The sequence below is a fragment of the Cololabis saira genome, chromosome 1, assembly GCF_033807715.1.
Source record: "Cololabis saira isolate AMF1-May2022 chromosome 1, fColSai1.1, whole genome shotgun sequence".
NCBI lineage: Eukaryota > Metazoa > Chordata > Actinopteri > Beloniformes > Belonidae > Cololabis > Cololabis saira.
The window spans coordinates 57,264,132-57,284,049 of NC_084587.1; the positions used below are offsets into that span (position 1 = coordinate 57,264,132).

At 46.9% G+C, this 19,918-nt stretch overlaps 1 protein-coding gene across 1 annotated transcript in view; it reads right to left on the minus strand.

Moving 5' to 3' along the window:
* Positions 1–19,918, minus strand: part of dok7b (docking protein 7b) — a 105,379-nt gene that overhangs the window by 48,406 nt on the left and 37,055 nt on the right. The window contains exon 5 of the mRNA XM_061728320.1: positions 2,023–2,223. Coding sequence (XP_061584304.1) covers positions 2,023–2,223 — 201 coding nt within the window. The remainder of the gene's footprint in view (positions 1–2,022; positions 2,224–19,918) is intronic.

Below are 19,918 nucleotides of genomic sequence, written 5' to 3' on the forward strand. Positions count from 1 at the left end.
CAGGAGGAGAGTGTATGGTTGTAGTAATCCACGAGTTCTGAGGGATTGTCGGGTGACGGAGGAGGGAAGGCGGACATCTGAGTGGCAAGAGAGGCTGAGAGGGCAGAGGGGGAGATGGATCTGATGTTGCGGAAGGATATTTTGCGTGCTTCTTTGGGAGTGGGGATGGGGATGTTGATGTCCATAGTGATTGCCAGGTGATCAGACACGTGGAGGTTGAGGCTGGAGAGATGATTTATTGTGAGGCCGGTGGAGCAGACGAGATTGAGGGTGTGGCCGCGGGCGTGAGTGGGGAAGTCGACGTGTTGAGTGAAGTTTAGGCAGTGTAGCAGGTCCAGGAATTCAGTAGCAGGTTTACAGTTAGCATCGTTGATGTGGAAGTTGAAATCACCCAGGAGGAGAACAGAGGGAGAGATGGAGCAGAGCTGGGTCAGAAAATCCGAGAAATCCGAGAGAAAGGAGGGGTTTGGTTTGGGGGGGCGATAAATGACGGCGGTGACAAGAGGAGTGGGGCCAGGAAGTTTGAAGGCAGCGTGCTCAAATGACGGAATGACAGGAATGGGGATGGAGGTTGCTTTAATGTCCTTTCTGTATATTGCTGCAACACCGCCCCCCCGCCCCTCAGCGCGAGCTTGTTCAATGTAGGTGAAGTTGGGGGGAGTGGCCTGATTTAGTGAGAAATAGTCCAGGGGTTTGTGCCAGGTTTCTGTTAGACAGAGGAAATCCAGATTATTGTCCGTTATAAATTCATTCAGCAGCAGGCTTTTGTTGTTGAGTGTTGAACAGAGCCAGTTTCAGGTGGTGTTGCTTGGTGATTGGCTGAGAGGACTGAGGAAGTGGACGGAGATTGGACAGATTCACAAGCTGTTTGTTGTGATGACGTAACGTAGTAGTTGCGGGACGGCAGGAGGACCAGAAGGAAGGAATGGAGTTTGGCGACGTGAAGTTGTAGGAAAACATGCGGCCTGAGCGGCTGTGTGGAGGATGGTTTTGCCAGAGTGGACCAGGTGTCGGACGCGGGTGGTAGTGGTGGGCCGCGGCGGAGTGGAGCGGCGGCATGGTCCCGGTGGAGAGCGGTAGCTGGAAGCTAACGCTAGCTAGCGTCGAGGAGCCGAGGGTCCGGGTGTAGAGGAGCGATGAGAACCCCAGGAATATCCACGGGATTAGCCACAGCATGCTACATCCAGCAGGTAAGCTTGTTGAGGTGGAGGTGGTGGTGGCTGAGGACGGAAAACAGCGGTGACCAGTAAAGGAGTAATGGCAGAGTAGCGAGCAGCTAGCTAGTTGCTTTAGCCGGTGGTTCAGAGCAAAACTTACTCGCGAGGGCTCCAAGAGGAGCCCACAGCGGAGAGAAGACTCAGACAGTTGCGGTGTACACACGGTAGAAGTTAAAAGTTGTATCAAAACTTACCGGCAGAGGCCCAAATACTGGGCCTGCTGCGTTGGAAAAGCTTTGGTAAGTTTGACGTGAGCGGGTGCCAGGGATACACAGACCACGGTTCTGCTGCGGTGTCAGGACCAGAGGTTCTGCTGCGGTGTCAGGACCGGAGGTTCTGCTGCGGTGCCAGGACCGGAGGTTCTGCTGCGGTGTTTCTTTATATAGCATCAATTACAGCAGAAGTTGTGTCTAGGCGCTTTCCAGAGACCCAGAACATGAACCCCCAGCAATTATTACATAAACATAACATAAACAATGCCAGGTAAAAACTCCCCTAGTGGGAGAAAGAACTTAAGCCAAACAGTGGCAAGGGAAAACTTCCCTTTAGGAGGAAAAACTCCCCTTTAGGAGGGAAGAAACCTGGACCAGGACCTGGATCATAAGGGGGAACCCTCCTGCTGGAGACCAGCATATAGCAGACATCCACACAGACAGGCCAAGTTGAGTCGAGCCGAGTTGAGGTGAGTAGAGCGGAGTAGGTACTAGTGGAAAAGCGCCATCATTTTCCTGGCACCAAAAGCCCTCCTCACACCACACTAGCAGTAACCCGTCACATCAAATAAATACGTTCAGGAGTTACTTACAGTTTCCACAGCGAGTTCCCCCCTCAAACACAAAGCCATTTGGTACAGCACCATATCGACGCAACGTCGACAGCTTCCAGTGGCCAATTATAGCAGGTGGATGGCCTCTGCTGAGGACCAACATGTCGTTGCATAGGTGAAGGGAGGCAGGCCCACTTTCCAATTTGGTGCCTGGTTCAACAGTGACACTGAACCTGTGGACTGAACAGGAGTAAGACAGTGAGGAATGTGTGTGTGTGTGTGTGTGTGTGTGTGTGTGTGTGTGTGTGTGTGTGTGTGTGTGTGTGTGTGTGTGTGTGTGTGTGTGTGTGTGTGTGTGTGTGTGTGTGTGTGTGTTTGTTTTTAATGTATTTTATTTTTAGAAAAGAGGGCTCACCATATCCAATCACCATGTTATAACTTATATAAAACAGACTCAATCATAGGGGGGGACCAGATCTGACAAAAATATAAGCAGAAAAAGTATGTATGCAAATGGTCCATACATAATTACAAATATGTACGCAATAATGCCAACTTGTGCAATAACATTAGCACACACATGTCAGTGTGTGCCAGAAAAGTGCAATAGGACAATGTGCAATATGCATTAGCACTTTTACAACTTTGAGCAGTAAAGCACTTTAAAGAGCAATGGGGCGATGTGTAATTTGCATCAGCACTTTACAAAATCTAGCACTTAAGCACCTAGCACTTTAACTTTTGGTCACTTAATTACTTGTTTATCAATGGTAACATGTTTTTATTGCTTAATGATTTTTATCTAGCTCAGTCGGGTTTTTTAATGTTGTGTTTTGTTGATATGGATGTCATATCTCGTCTCGTATGTCTGCTGGTGTCCGATTCTGTGTCTGGCATTAATTTGCCGCGGGAACTAATGGTGGAAATTACCCTCTGGCAACCATGCATATTTACACATGTGTTCATTAATATGTACGGCCCCTGTTCAACGAATAAAGTCAAATCAATCAATTACATTCCCTGGTCTCCTCTTTTTACTTTAACTTGTGCATTTCTGCCTCATTATGCAAATGAGGAAGGTTGCCTTTCTTGGTCCAGCACCTCTACTATTGGTCAATAAACGGGGAGGATCCTGCTTCTTCCTGCTTCTTCCCTAATAATCCATACCGTTCAATATATCGGTATCGGTCCACCCTTTGTAGCTAATATATTTGTGTGTGTCTGTCCCCTGCGTGACACTGTTCAGAATTATACAGGGATAGAAAATGGATAGATATTATGAAGGATTTTTTGTGCCAAAATTAAATAAATAAATACATTATTAATGAAAGCTGCAAGCAGCGATGAACGGGCCCTCGCACTCACGGCCACTGTCCCCCATAAGCTTATCAGAAATGACACCACCCATGACTCTCTATGTCAAACCATCCAAAAGTTATGGCAGAAAATAGGGACAACCAAGCAGAAGAAGGGGCGGGGCTAATTCAGGCCAATGAAGGTCAAGGACTCAATACAGCGTCCGATGACGCCACCCACTACTCTCTATGTCAAACCATTCAAAAGTTATAACAGAAAATAGGGAGAACCAATCAGAAGAAGGGGCTAATTCAGGCCAATGAAGCTCAAGGACTGAATACCGATTCAGGTGACATCACCCACGACTCTCTATGACAACCCATTCAAAAGTTATGGCAGAGAAAAGTATTCTAGGGGGCGCTGTTGAGCCATTTTGCCACGCCCATAAATAAAAACCAGGAAATATCAAATTTATCGCCAGGCCTGGCTTGCATGCAAAATTTGGTGCCTTTTGGGGAACTATCAAATATGGACCAATCAGATGAAGGGGAGGTGCGCTTTTTGACGTCTAGTGTCGCCACGGTAACACTTTTGAAAGAGAAAAGTAATGCGCGTAGTCGCAAGATGGAGACGCACTTTTTGATGTATAACACACCTGGGTGCATGTTACGGTTCGGGCCGTATTAATTGTCGAAGGAATGGCATAAATTGCGCCAAAATTACACAATTAATTCAAAATGGCCGACTTCCTGTTCGGTTTCGGGCATGGCGCCAAGAGACTTTTTTTTTAAGTTGCGACATGATACAGGTGTGTACCGATTTTCGTGCATGTACGTCAAACCGTATTGTGGGGCTTGAGGCACAAAGTTTTCCGGGGGCGCTGTTGAGCCATTTTGCCACGCCCATTAATGCAAACCATGAAATATCAAATTATCACCAGGCCTGCCTTGCATGCAAAATTTGGTGACTTTTTGGGCAAGTTTAGGGGGGCAAAAAGGCCTTCCTTTTGTCAGAAAAATAATAATAATAATTAATGCTGCAAGCAGCGATGAACGGGCCCTCGCACTCATGTCCACCGCCCCCCATAAGCATATCAGAAATGACACCACCCACGACTCTCTATGTCAAACCATTCAAAAGTTATAGCAGAAAAAAGGAACAACCAATCAGAAGGAGGGGCGGGGCTAATTCAGGCCAATGAAGGTCAAGGACTCCATAAAGATTCTGATGACACCAGCCACGACTCTCTATGTCAAACCATTCAAAAGTTATAGCAGAAAATCGGGTCAACCAATCAGAAGAAGGGGCGGGGCTAATTAAGGCCAACGAAGTTTAAGGACTCATTACAGAGTCCCATGACACCACCCACAACTTCCTATGTCAAACCATTCAAAAGTTATGGCAGATAAAAGTATTCTAGGGGGCGCTGTTGAGCCGTTAGGCCACGCCCATTAATGCAAACCATGAAATATCAAATTTATCGCCAAGTCTGTCTTGCATGCAAAATTTGGTGACTTTTGGAGAACTATCAAATATGGACCAATCAGATTTCAAAATGGCCGACTTCCTGTTGGGTTTGGGCCATGGCTCCAAGAGACTTTTCTTTAAGTTGTGACATGATATAGGTGTGTACCGATTTTCATGCATGTACGTCAAACCGTATCGTGGGGCTTGAGGCACAAAGCTTTCCGGGGGGCGCTGTTGAGCCATTTTGCCACGCCCATTAATACAAACCATGAAATATCAAATTTATCGCCAGGCCTGCCTTGCATGCAAAATTTGGTGCCTTTTGGGGAACTATCAAATATGGACCAATCAGATGAAGGGGGGCCGCGCCTTTTGGCGTCTAGCGTCGCCACGGTAACACTTTTGAAAGAGAAAAGTAATGCGCGTAGTCGCAGGATGGAGACGCACATTTTGATGTATAACACATCTGGGTTCACAATACGGTTCGGGCCGTATTAATTCTCGAAGGAATGGCATATATTGCTCCAAAATTACGCGATTAATTCAGAATGTTCAAAATGGCCGACTTCCTGTTCGGTTTCGGCCGTGGCGCCAAGAGACTTTTCTTTAAGTTGCGACATGATACAGGTGTGTAGCGATTTTCGTTCATGTACGTCAAACCGTATTGAGGGGCTTGAGGCGCAAAGTTTTTTCTGTCTGAACCAATCAGATGAAGGGTGGGCGCGCTTTTCGGCGTCTAGCGTCGCCACGGTAACGCTTTTGAAAGAGAAAAGTAATGCGTGGTGTCGGAGGATGGAGACGCACATTTTGATGTATAACACACCTGGGTGCACGTTACGGTTCGGGCCGTATTAACTGCCGAAGGAAGGCATAAATTTCGCCAAAATGACACGATTAATTCAAAATGGCCGACTTCCTGTTCGGTTTCTCGACATGACGCCCAGAGACTTTTCTTTAAGTTGGGCCATGATACAGGTGTGTACCGATTTTCGTGCATGTACGACAAACCGCATTGTGGGGCTTGAGGCACAAAGTTTTCCGGGGGGCGCTGTTGAGCCATTTTGCCACGCCCATTAATGTAAACCATTAAATATCAAATTTTTCGCCAGGCCTGACTTGCATGCAAAATTTGGTGACTTTTTGGGCACGTTTAGGGGGGCAAAAAGGCCTTCCTTTTGTCAGAACAATAAGAAGAAGAAGAAGAAGAAGAAGAAGAAGAAGAAGAAGAAGAAGAAGAAGAAGAAGAAGAAGAAGAAGAAGAAGAAGAATTCCTACAGATACAATAGGGCCTTCGCACTGCAAGTGCTCGGGCCCTAATTAAAGCTGCAAGCAGCGATGAACGGGCCCTCGCACTCACGTCCACCGCCCCCCATAAGCATATCAGAAATGACAGCACCCACGACTTCCTCTGTCAAACCATTCAAAAGTTATAGCAGAAAAAAGGGACAACCAATCAGAAGAAGGGGTGGGGCTAGTTCAGGCCAATGAAGGTCAAGGGCTCCATAAAGAATCTGATGACACCACCCACGACTCTCTATGTCAAACCATTCCAAAGTTATAGCAGAAAATCGGGACAACCAATCAGAAGAAGGGGCGGGGCTAATTAAGGCCAACGAAGCTTAAGGACTCATTACAGAGTCCCATGACACCACCCACAACTTCCTATGTCAAACCATTCAAAAGTTATAGCAGAAAAAAGTATTCTAGGGGGCGCTGTTGAGTGGTTAGGCCACGCCCATTAATGCAAACCATGAAATATCAAATTTATCACCAGGCCTGGCTTGCATGCAAAATTTGGTGACTTTTGGAGAACTATCAAATATGGACCAATCAGATGAAGAGGCGGCGCGCCTTTTGGCGTCTAGCGTCGCCACGGTAACACTTTTGAAAGAGAAAAGTAATGCGTGGTGTCGGAGGATGGAGACGCACATTTTGATGTATAACACACTTGGGGGCACGTTGCGGTTCGGGCTGAATTAACTTCCGAAGGAATGGCATAAATTTTGCCAAAATGACACGATTAATTCAAAATGGCCGACATCCTGTTCGGTTTCGGGCATGGCCCCAAGAGACTTTTGTTTAAGTTGCGCCATGATACAGGTGTGTACCGATTTTCGTGCATGTACGTCTAACAGTATTGTGGGGCTTGAGGCACAAAGTTTTCAAGGGGGCGCTGTTGAGCCATTTTGCCACGCCCATTAATGCAAACCATTAAATACCAAATTTTTCGCCAGGCCTGGCTTGGGTGCAAAATTTGGTGCCTTTTGGGGAACTATCAAATATGGACCAATCAGATGAAGGGGGGGTGCGCTTGTTGGCGTCTAGCGTCGCCACGGTAACACTTTTGAAAGAGAAAAGTAATGCGTGTAGTCGCAGGATGGAGACGCACATTTTGATGTATAACACATCTGGGTTCACGATAAGGTTCGGGCTGAATTAATTCTCGAAGGAATGGCATATATTGCTCCAAAATTACGCGATTAATGCAGAATGTTCAAAATGGCCGACTTCCTGTTCGGTTTCGGCCATGGCGCCAAGAGACTTTTCTTTTAGTTGCGACATGATAGAGGTGTGTACCGATTTTCGTTCATGTACGTCAAAGCGTATTATGGGGCTTGAGGCGCAAAGTTTTTTCTGTCTGAACCAATCAGATGAAGGGGGGCACGCTTTTTGGCGTCTAGCGTCGCCACGGTAACGCTTTCGAAAGAGAAAAGTAATGCGTGGGGTCGGAGGATGGAGATGCACATTTTGATGTACAACACACCTGGGTGCACGTTACGGTTCGGGCTGAATTAACTGCCGAAAGAAGGCATAAATTTCGCCAAAATGACACGATTAATTCAAAATGGCCGACTTCCTGTTCGGTTTCTCGACATGACGCCAAGAGACTTTTCTTTAAGTTGCGCCATGATACAGGTGTGTACCGATTTTCGTGCATGTACATCAAACCGTATCGTGGGGCTTGAGGCACAAAGTTTTCAAGGGGGCGCTGTTGAGCCATTTTGCCACGCCCATTAATGCAAACCATTAAATATCAAATTCTTCGCCAGGCCTGGCTTGGGTGCAAAATTTGGTGACTTTTTGGGTACGTTTAGGGAGGCAAAAAGGCCTTCCTTTTGTCAGGAAAATAATAATAATAATAATTAAAGCTGCAAGCAGCAATGAACGGGCCCTCGCACTCACGGCCACCGCCCCCCATAAGCATATCAGAAACGACACCACCCACGACTTCCTATGTCAAACCATTCAAAAGTTATAGCAGAAAAAAGGGACAACCAATCAGAAGAAGGGGCGGGGCTAATTCAGGCCAATGAAGGTCAAGGACTCCATACAGAATCTAATGACACCACCCACGACTCTCTATGTCAAACCATTCCAAAGTTATAGCAGAAAATCGGGACAACCAATCAGAAGAAGGGGCGGGGCTAATTAAGGCCAATGAAGCTTAAGAACTCATTACAGAGTCCCATGACACCACCCACGACCTCCTATGTCAAACCATTAAAAAGTTATAGCAGAAAAAAGGGACAACCAATCAGAAGAAGGGGCGGGGCTAATTCATGCCAATGAAGGTCAAGGACTCCATAAATAATCTGATGACACCACCCAGGACTCCCTATGTCAAACCATTCAAAAGTTATGGCAGAGAAAAGTATTCTAGGGGTGCTGTTGAGCCGATAGGCCACGCCCATTAATGCAAACCATGAAATATCAAATGTATCGCCAGGCCTGGCTTGCATGCAAAATTTGGTGACTATCAAATATGGACCAATCAGATGAAGGGGGGGCGTGCCTTTTGGCGTCTAGCGTCGCCATGGTAACACTTTTGAAAGAGAAAAGTAATGCGTGGTGTCGCAGGATGGAGACGCACATTTTGATGTATAACACTCCTGGGTGCACGTTACGGTTCGGGCCGTATTAATTGCCGAAGGAATGGCATAAATTTCGCCAAAATTACACAATTAATTCAAAATGGCCGACTTCCTGTTCGGTTTCGGCCATGGCTCCAAGAGACTTTTCTTTAAGTTGTGCCATGCTACACGTGTGTAGCGATTTTCGTGCATGTACGTCAAACCGTATTGTGGGGCTTGAGGCACAAAGTTTTCCGGGGGGCGCTGTTGAGCCATTTTGCCACGCCCATTAATGCAAACCATAAAATATAAAATTTATCACCAGGCCTGGCTTGCATGCCAAATTTGGTGACTTTTTGGGCACGTTTAGGGGGGCAAAAAGGCCTTCCTTTTGTCAGAAAAATAATAATAATAATTAAAGCTGCAAGCAGCGATGAACGGGCCCTCGCACTCACGGCCACCGCCCCCCATAAGCATATCAGAAATGACACCACCCACGACTCTCTATGTCAAACCATTCAAAAGTTATAGCAGAAAAAAGGGACAACCAATCAGAAGAAGGGGCGGGGCTAATTCAGGCTAAAGAAGCTCAAGGACTCAATACAGAATCTGATGACACCACCCACGACTCTCTATGTCAAACCATTCAAAAGATATAGCAGAAAAAAGGGACAACCAATCAGAAGAAGGGGCGGGGCTAATTCAGGCTAAAGAAGCTCAAGGACTCAATACAGAATCTGATGACACCACCCACGACTCTCTATGTCAAACCATTCAAAAGATATAGCAGAAAATCGGGACAACCAATCCGAAGAAGGGGCGGGGCTAATTTGCACCAATTATGGTTAAGGACTCAATACCGAGTCCCATGACACCACCCACTCTTTATGTCAAACCTTTCAAAAGTTATGGCAGAGAAAAGTATTCTAGGGGGCTCTGTTGAGCCGTTAGGCCACGCCCATTAATGCAAACCATGAAATATCAAATTTATCCCCAAGTCTGGCTTGCATGCAAAATTTGTTGACTTTTGGAGAACTATCAAATATGGACTAATCAGATGAAGGGGGGCACGCTTTTTGGCGTCTAGCGTCGCCACGGTAACACTTTTGAAAGAGAAAAGTAATGCGCGTAGTCGCAAGATGAAGACGCACATTTTGATTTATAACACACCTGGGTGCATGTCACGGTTCGGGCCGTATTAATTGCCGAAAGAATGGCATAAATTGCACCAAAATTACACAATTAATTCAAAATGGCCGACTTCCTGTTCGGTTTTGGCCATGGCGCCAAGAGACTTTTCTTTAAGTTGCGACATGATACAGGTGTGTACCGATTTTCGTGCATGTACGTCAAACCGTATTGTGGGGCTTGAGGCACAAAGTTTTCCGGGGGGCGCTGTTGAGCCGTTAGGCCACGCCCATTAATACAAACCATGAAATATCAAATTTATTGCCAGGCCTGGCTTGCATGCAAAATTTGGTGACTTTTGGGGAACTATCAAATATGGACCAATCAGATGAAGGGGGGGGGTGCGCTTTTTGGCGTCTAGTGTCGCCACGGTAACACTTTTGAAAGAGAAAAGTAATGCGTGTAGTCGCAGGATGGAGACGCACATTTTGATGTATAACGCACCTGGGTTCACGTTACGGTTCGGGCCGTATTAATTCTCGAAGGAATGGCATATATTGCTCCAAAATTACGCGATTAATTCAGAATGTTCAAAATGGCCGACTTCCTGTTCGGTTTCGGCCATGGCGCCAAGAGACTTTTCTTTAAGTAAAGACATGATAAAGAAGTGTACCGATTTTCGTTCATGTACGTCAAACCGTATTATGGGGCTTGAGGCGCAAAGTTTTTTCTGTCTGAACCAACCAGATGAAGGGTGGGCGCGCTTTTTGGCGTCTAGCGTCGCCACGGTAACGCTTTTGAAAGAGAAAAGTAATGCGTGTTGTCGCAGGATGGAGACGCACGTTTTGATGTATAACACACTTGGGGGCACGTTACGGTTCGGGCCGTATTAACTGCCGAAGGAATGGCATAAATTGCGCCAAAGTGACACGATTAATTCAAAATGGCCGACTTCCTGTTCGGTTTCGGCCATGTCGCCAAGAGACTTTTCTTTAAGTTGTGTACTGATACAGGTGTGTAGCGATTTCCGTGCATGTACGTCAAACCGTATTGTGGGGCTTGAGGCACAAAGTTTTCAAGGGGGCGCTGTTGAGCCATTTTGCCACGCCCATTAATGTAAACCATTAAATATCAAATTTTTCGCCAGGCCTGACTTGCATGCAAAATTTGGTGACTTTTTGGGCACGTTTAGGGGGGCAAAAAGGCCCTCCTTTCGTCAGAAGAAAGAAAGAAAGAAAAAAGAAAAATTCCTACAGATACAATAGGGCCTTGGCACTGAAGGTGCTCGGGCCCTAATAATTAAAGCTGCAAGCAGCGATGAACGGACCCTCGCATTCATGGCCACTGTCCCCCATAAGCATATCAGAAATGACACCACCCACGACTTCCTATGTCAAATCAGTCAAAAGTTATAGCAGAAAATAGGGACAACCAATCAGAAGAAGGGGCGGGGCTAATTCAGGCCAACGAAGGTCATGGACTCAATACAGAGTCCGATGACACCACCCACGACTCTCTATGTCAAACCATTCAAAAGTTATAGCAGAAAATAGGGACAACCAATCAGAAGAAGGGGCGGGGCTAATTTTCAACAATTATGGTCAAGGACTCAATACCGAGTCCGATGACACCACCCACGACTCTTTATGTCGAACCATTCAAAAGTTATGGCAGAGAAAAGTTTTCCAGGGGGCGCTGTTGAGCCGTTAGGCCATTCATGCAAACCATCAAATATAAAATGTATCGCCAAGCCTGGCTTACATGCAAAATTTGGTGAATTTTGGGGAACTATCAAATATGGACCAATCAGATGAAGGGGGTGTTTTGGCATCTAGCGTAGCCACGGTAACACTTTTGAAAGAAAAAAGTAATGCGCGTAGTCACAGGATGGAGACGCATATTCTGATGTATAACACACCTGGGTGCACGTTACGGTTCGGGCCGTATTAACTGTCGAAAGAATGGCATAAATTGCTCCAAAATTACGCGATTAATTCAGAATGTTCAAAATGGCCGACTTCCTGTTCGGTTTCGGCCATGGCGCCAAGAGACTTTTCTTTAAGTAGCGACATGATACAGGTGTGTACCGATTTTCGTTCATGTACGTCAAACCGTATTGTGAGGCTTGAGGCACAAAGTTTTTTCTGTCTGAACCAATCAGATGAAGGGTGGGCGCGCTTTTTGGCGTCTAGCGTCGCCACGGTAACGCTTTTGAAAGAGAAAAGTAATGCGTGTTGTCGCAGGATGGAGACGCACATTTTGATGTATAACACACCTGGGTGCACGTTACGGTTCGGGCCGTATTAATTGCCGAAGGAATGGCATAAATTGCGCCAAAATTACACAATTAATTCAAAATAGCAGACTTCCTGTTCGGTTTCGGCCATGGCGTCAAGAGACTTTTCTTTAAGTTGTGCCATGATACAGGTGTGAACCGATTTTCGTGCATGTAGGTCAAACCGTATTGTGGGGCTTGAGGCACAAAGTTTTCCGGGGGGCGCTGTTGAGCCATTTTGCCATGCCCATTAATGCAAACCATTAAATATCAAATTTTTCGCCAGGCCTGGCTCGCGTGCAAAATTTGGTGACTTTTTGGGCACGTTTAGGGGGGCAAAAAGGCCCTCCTTTCGTCAGAAAAATAATAATACGAAGAATTCCTACAGATACAATAGGGCCTTCGCACTGTAAGTGCTCGGGCCCTAATAAAAAAAATAATACAAAGAATTCCTGCAAATACAATAGGGCCTTCGCACTGAAGGTGCTCGGGCCCTAATAAAAATTCCTACAGATACAATAGGGCCTTCGCACTGAAGGTGCTCGGGCCCTAATAACGCGAAGAATTCCTACAGATACAATAGGGCCTTCGCACTGAAGGTGCTCGGGCCCTAATTAAAGCTGCAAGCAGCGATGAACGGGCCCTCGCACTCACGGCCACCGCCCCCCATAAGCATATCAGAAAAGACACCACCCACGACTTCCTATGTCAAACCTTTCAAAAGTTATAGCAGAAAAAAGGGACAACTAATCAGAAGAAGGGGCAGGGCTAATTCAGGCCAATGAAGGTCAAGGACTCCATACAGAATCTGATGACACCACCCACGACTCTCTATGTCAAACCATTCCAAAGTTATAGCAGAAAATCGGGACAACCGCTGAGGTGGCTTGGGCATCTGTACCGGATGTCTCCTGGACGCCTCCCTAGGGAGGTGTTCCAGGCATGTCCCACCGGGAGGAGACCCCGGGGAAGACCCAGGACACGCTGGAGAGACTATGTCTCTCGGCTGGCCTGGGAACGCCTCGGACTCCCCCCGGAAGAGCTGGAGGAAGTGTCTGGGGTGAGGGAAGTCTGGGCATCCCTGCTGAGGCTGCTGCCCCCGCGACCCGGTAACGGACAAAGCGGGAGAAGATGAGTGAGTGAGTGAGTGAGAAGCTTAAGGACTCATTACAGAGTCCCATGACACCACCCACAACTTCCTATGTCAAACCATTCAAAAGTTATGGCAGAGAAAAGTATTCTAGAGGGCGCTGTTGAGCCGTTAGGCCACGCCCATTAATGCAAACCATGAAATATCAAATTTATCGCCAAGTCTGGCTTGCGTGCAAAATTTGGTGACTTTTGGAGAACTATCAAATATGGACCAATCACATGAAGGGCGGGCGCGCCTTATGGCGTCTAGCGTCGCCACGGTAACACTTCTGAAAGAGAAAAGTAATGCGTGGTGTCGCAGGATGTAGACGCACATTTTGATGTATAACACACCTGGGTGCACGTTACGGTTCGGGCTGAATTAACTGCCGAAGGAATGGCATAAATTTCGCCAAAATGACACAATTTATTCAAAATGGCCGACATCCTGTTCGGTGTCGGCCATGGCTCCAAGAGACCTTTCTTTAAGTTGTGCCATGATACAGGTGTGTAGCGATTTTCGTGCATGTACGTCAAACCGTATTGTGGGGCTTGAGGCACAAAGTTTTCCGGGGGGCGCTGTTGAGCCATTTTGCCACGCCCATTAATGCAAACCATGAAATATCAAATTTATCGCCAGGCCTGGCTTGCATGCCAAATTTGGTGCCTTTTGGGGAACTATCAAATATGGACCAATCAGATGAAGGGGGGGTGCGCTTGTTGGCGTCTAGCGTCGCCACGGTAACACTTTTGAAAGAGAAAAGTAATGCGTGTAGTCGCAGGATAGAGACGCATATTTTGATGTATAACACATCTGGGTTCACGATACGGTTCGGGCTGAATTAACTCTCGAAGGAATGGCATATATTGCTCCAAAATTACGTGATTAATTCAGAATGTTCAAAATGGCCGACTTCCTGTTCGGTTTCGGCCATGGCGCCAAGAGACTTTTCTTTAAGTAGCGACATGATACAGGTGTGTACCGATTTTCGTTCATGTACGTCAAACCGTATTGTGGGGCTTGAGGCACAAAGTTTTTTCTGTCTGAACCAATCAGATGAAGGGTGGGCGCGCTTTTTGGCGTCTAGCGTCGCCACGGTAACGCTTTTGAAAGAGAAAAGTAATGCGTGTTGTCGCAGGATGGAGACGCACATTTTGATGTATAACACACCTGGGTGCACGTTACGGTTCGGGCCGTATTAATTGCCGAAGGAATGGCATAAATTGCGCCAAAATTACACAATTAATTCAAAATAGCAGACTTCCTGTTCGGTTTCGGCCATGGCGTCAAGAGACTTTTCTTTAAGTTGTGCCATGATACAGGTGTGAACCGATTTTCGTGCATGTAGGTCAAACCGTATTGTGGGGCTTGAGGCACAAAGTTTTCCGGGGGGCGCTGTTGAGCCATTTTGCCATGCCCATTAATGCAAACCATTAAATATCAAATTTTTCGCCAGGCCTGGCTCGCGTGCAAAATTTGGTGACTTTTTGGGCACGTTTAGGGGGGCAAAAAGGCCCTCCTTTCGTCAGAAAAATAATAATACGAAGAATTCCTACAGATACAATAGGGCCTTCGCACTGTAAGTGCTCGGGCCCTAATAAAAAAAATAATACAAAGAATTCCTGCAAATACAATAGGGCCTTCGCACTGAAGGTGCTCGGGCCCTAATAAAAATTCCTACAGATACAATAGGGCCTTCGCACTGAAGGTGCTCGGGCCCTAAAAAGAAAAAGAAAAAGAAAAAGAAAAAAAATTCCTACAGATACAATAGGGCCTTCGCACTGAAGGTGCTCGGGCCCTAATAACGCGAAGAATTCCTACAGATACAATAGGGCCTTCGCACTGAAGGTGCTCGGGCCCTAATTAAAGCTGCAAGCAGCGATGAACGGGCCCTCGCACTCACGGCCACCGCCCCCCATAAGCATATCAGAAAAGACACCACCCACGACTTCCTATGTCAAACCTTTCAAAAGTTATAGCAGAAAAAAGGGACAACTAATCAGAAGAAGGGGCAGGGCTAATTCAGGCCAATGAAGGTCAAGGACTCCATACAGAATCTGATGACACCACCCACGACTCTCTATGTCAAACCATTCCAAAGTTATAGCAGAAAATCGGGACAACCAATCAGAAGAAGGGGCGGGGCTAATTAAGGCCAACGAAGCTTAAGAACTCATTACAGAGTCCCATGACACCACCCAAGACTTCCTATGTCAAACCATTCAAAAGTTATCTGAAAAAAGGGACAACCAATCAGAAGAAGGGGCGGGGCTAATTCAGGCCAATGAAGGTCAAGGACTCCATAAAGAATCTGATGATCCCACCCACGACTCCCTATGTCAAACCATTCCAAAGTTATAGCAGAAAATCGGGACAACCAATCAGAAGAAGGGGCGGGGCTAATTAAGGCCAACTAAGCTTAAGGACTCATTACAAAGTCCCATGACACCACCCACGACTTCCTATGTCAAACAATTAAAATGTTATAGCAGAAAAAAGGGACAACCAATGACAAGAAGGGGCGGGGCTAATTCAGGCCAATGAAGGTCAAGGACTCCATACAGAATCTGATGACACCACCCACGACTCTCTATGTCAAACCATTCCAAAATTATAGCAGAAAATCGGGACAACCAATCAGAAGAAGGGGCGGGGCTAATTAAGGCCAACGAAGCTTAAGGAAGCTTACGGCCGATAGTCGAACCTCGGATTCAGGAGGAACAATGCGGTTTTCGTCCCGGTCGTGGAACACTGGACCAGCTCTATACCCTCCGCAGGGTGCTCGAGGGTTCATGGGAATTTGCCCAACCAGTCTACATGTGTTTTGTGGATCTGGAGAAGGCATTTGACCGTGTCCCTCGTGCCATTCTGTGGGGGGTGCTGAGTGAGTATGGAGTCCGGGGCCCTCTACTAAGGGCTGTCCGGTCTCTGTATGATCGAAGCAGGAGTCTGGTTCGCATTGCCGGCAGTAAGTCAGACTTGTTCCCGGTGCATGTTGGACTCCGGCAGGGCTGCCCTTTGTCACCGGTCCTGTTCATAATTTTTATGGACAGGATTTCTAGGCGCAGCCAGGGGCCGGAGGGGATCCGGTTTGGGAACCTCAGGATTTCATCTCTGCTTTTTGCAGATGATGTTGTCCTGTTGGCTTCATCAGACCGGGACCTCCAGCATGTGCTGGGGCGGTTTGCGGCCGAGTGCGACGCGGCAGGGATGAGAATCAGCACCTCCAAGACCGAGGCCATGGTTCTCGACCGGAAAAGGGTGGCATGCCTTCTCCGGGTGGGTGGAGAAGTCCTGCCTCAGGTGGAGGAGTTCAAGTATCTCGGGAACTTGTTCACGAGTGAGGGAACAATGGAGCGTGAGATTGACAGGCGGATCGGTGCAGCGTCCGCAGTATGCGGTCGATGTACTGGACCGTCGTGGTGAAGAGGGAGCTGAGTCGAAAGGCGAAGCTCTCGATTTATCGGTCAATCTACGCCCCTACCCTCACCTATGGTCATGAACTTTGGGTAGTGACCGAAAGGACAAGATCACGGATACAAGCGGCCGAGATGAGTTTCCTCCGCAGGGTGGCTGGACGCTCCCTTAGAGATAGGGTGAGGAGTTCGGTCACCCGGGAGGAGCTCGGAGTCGAGCCGCTACTCCTCCACATTGAGAGGAGTCAGCTGAGGTGGCTTGGGCATCTGTACCGGATGTCTCCTGGACGCCTCCCTAGGGAGGTGTTCCAGGCATGTCCCACCGGGAGGAGACCCCGGGGAAGACCCAGGACACGCTGGAGAGACTATGTCTCTCGGCTGGCCTGGGAACGCCTCGGACTCCCCCCGGAAGAGCTGGAGGAAGTGTCTGGGGTGAGGGAAGTCTGGGCATCCCTGCTGAGGCTGCTGCCCCGGCGACCCGGTAACGGACAAAGCGGGAGAAGATGAGTGAGTGAGTGAGTGAGAAGCTTAAGGACTCATTACAGAGTCCCATGACACCACCCACAACTTCCTATGTCAAACCATTCAAAAGTTATGGCAGAGAAAAGTATTCTAGAGGGCGCTGTTGAGCCGTTAGGCCACGCCCATTAATGCAAACCATGAAATATCAAATTTATCGCCAAGTCTGGCTTGCGTGCAAAATTTGGTGACTTTTGGAGAACTATCAAATATGGACCAATCACATGAAGGGCGGGCGCGCCTTATGGCGTCTAGCGTCGCCACGGTAACACTTCTGAAAGAGAAAAGTAATGCGTGGTGTCGCAGGATGTAGACGCACATTTTGATGTATAACACACCTGGGTGCACGTTACGGTTCGGGCTGAATTAACTGCCGAAGGAATGGCATAAATTTCGCCAAAATGACACAATTTATTCAAAATGGCCGACATCCTGTTCGGTGTCGGCCATGGCTCCAAGAGACCTTTCTTTAAGTTGTGCCATGATACAGGTGTGTAGCGATTTTCGTGCATGTACGTCAAACCGTATTGTGGGGCTTGAGGCACAAAGTTTTCCGGGGGGCGCTGTTGAGCCATTTTGCCACGCCCATTAATGCAAACCATGAAATATCAAATTTATCGCCAGGCCTGGCTTGCATGCCAAATTTGGTGCCTTTTGGGGAACTATCAAATATGGACCAATCAGATGAAGGGGGGGTGCGCTTGTTGGCGTCTAGCGTCGCCACGGTAACACTTTTGAAAGAGAAAAGTAATGCGTGTAGTCGCAGGATAGAGACACACATTTTGATGTATAACACATCTGGGTTCACGATACGGTTCGGGCTGAATTAACTCTCGAAGGAATGGCATATATTGCTCCAAAATTACGTGATTAATTCAGAATGTTCAAAATGGCCGACTTCCTGTTCGGTTTCGGCCATGGCGCCAAGAGACTTTTCTTTTAGATGCGACATGATACAGGAGTGTACCAATTTTCGTTCATGTACGTCAAACCGTATTATGGGGCTTGAGGCGCAAAGTTTTTTCTGTCTGAACCAATCAGATGAAGGGTGGGCGTGCTTTTTGGCGTCTAGCGCCTCCACGGTAACGCTTTTGAAAGAGAAAAGTAATGCGTGTGGTCGCAGGAGGGAGACGCACATTTTGATGTATAACACACCTGGGTGCACGTTACGGTTCGGGCTGAATTAACTGCCGAAGGAATGGCATAAATTGCGCCAAAGTGACACGATTAATTAAAAATGGCCGACTTCCTGTTCGGTTTCGGGCATGACCCCAAGAGACTTTTGTTTAAGTTGTCCCATGATACAGGTGTGTACCGATTTTCGTGCATGTATGTCAAACCGTATCGTGGGGCTTGAGGCACAAAGTTTTCAAGGGGGCGCTGTTGAGCCATTTTGCCACGGCCATTAATGCAAACCATTAAATATCACATTTTTCGCCAGGCCTGACTTGCATGCAAAATTTGGTGACTTTTTGGGGACGTTTAGGGGGGCAAAAAGGCCCTCCTTTCGTCAGAAGAACGAAAGAAAAAAGAAAGAAAAAAAAAATTCCTACAGATACAATAGGGCCTTCGCACTGCAAGTGCTCGGGCCCTAATAATTCCTGTAAATACAATAGGGCCTTCGCACTGCAAGTGCTCGGGCCCTAATTAATTAAAATGGGAATGAAATATATCATTAATTAATTAAATGTGTCATTAATTAATTAAAATTAGAATTAAATATGTCATTAATTAATTAAAATACAATTCATTTTAAGTAAAAATATATATTTATTATTTCAGCATTTAATTAATTAATGACACATTTAATTAATTATTTTGTGTTGCTGAATCATGAAATGTAAATGTAAAACTGTCAGTTTCACTCGTCAAACACAGTGGGCGGATTCCAAACACCTGATTGGTTCCCCTGCACATCAAGTCAAGGCAAATCGAATCCACAAAATGGATTGTTGCAGGGCTTCGGGACACATTCCGATAAACTAGGGCCGCATTCAGACTGCAGGCAAATCTGATTCATATCTGATTCCTTCTCATATCCGATTTTCAGGGCTGACTGTCCACACTGTTTTTAGCAAGTGTCCAAATCGGATCTGGCTCTGTTCAGACTGGGCCACATCATTGACTGATCTGACGGGTTGCCGTAGCAACGACGTCGGAGTGGAGGCGTCACCCAGTGCGTGTATTGTGTGAAGTCATGTATTTTTTTTATATATATAAAAAAATCCCAAAATATCTGTACCGTTTCTGATTGGGTCGGCACTGCGCATCATTTTTAGACATAAAAATTAACGCATACCGCAAAAGATGTGTCTCGGCGGAGGGACCCGGTGTACCAGCAAAATGAGAAACAGAGAAAAGTGTTCAGAACAAAACCACAGGCAAACTAACAAACCAACCAACAAAGCTCAGAGTTAACAACACGAACCAGCAATGAACAACTGGCAGCCCCGCTCTTTAACCTCTCCTCCTGATGAGCTGACGGGCTGCAGGTTCAGGATCACAGCGCGACTGAAGGCTGATTTATGGTTCCGCGTTACACCAACGCAGACCTACGGCGTAGGGTACGCGACCCGCACCGTACGTGGAAATGCTGTCTTTTTTTTCTGCTATTAAAACATGATTTGTAATGTGAATTTGCAACACTTAAACTACAAATAATAGTTTTTGATGTGACATCAGAGATTGTACATAGCCTACAAAATGTCAAAATCCTGCCCAGAGCTCCTGAGAGAAGCAGCGAGTTTAATTGAAAAAGCTCTGAGCAGAACTCCTCCGGCTCCAGCGGCTCCGTCACAGCAGATACCTGCTGCTGCATCACGCAACTCTCTACAACATGCAACTCACAGCT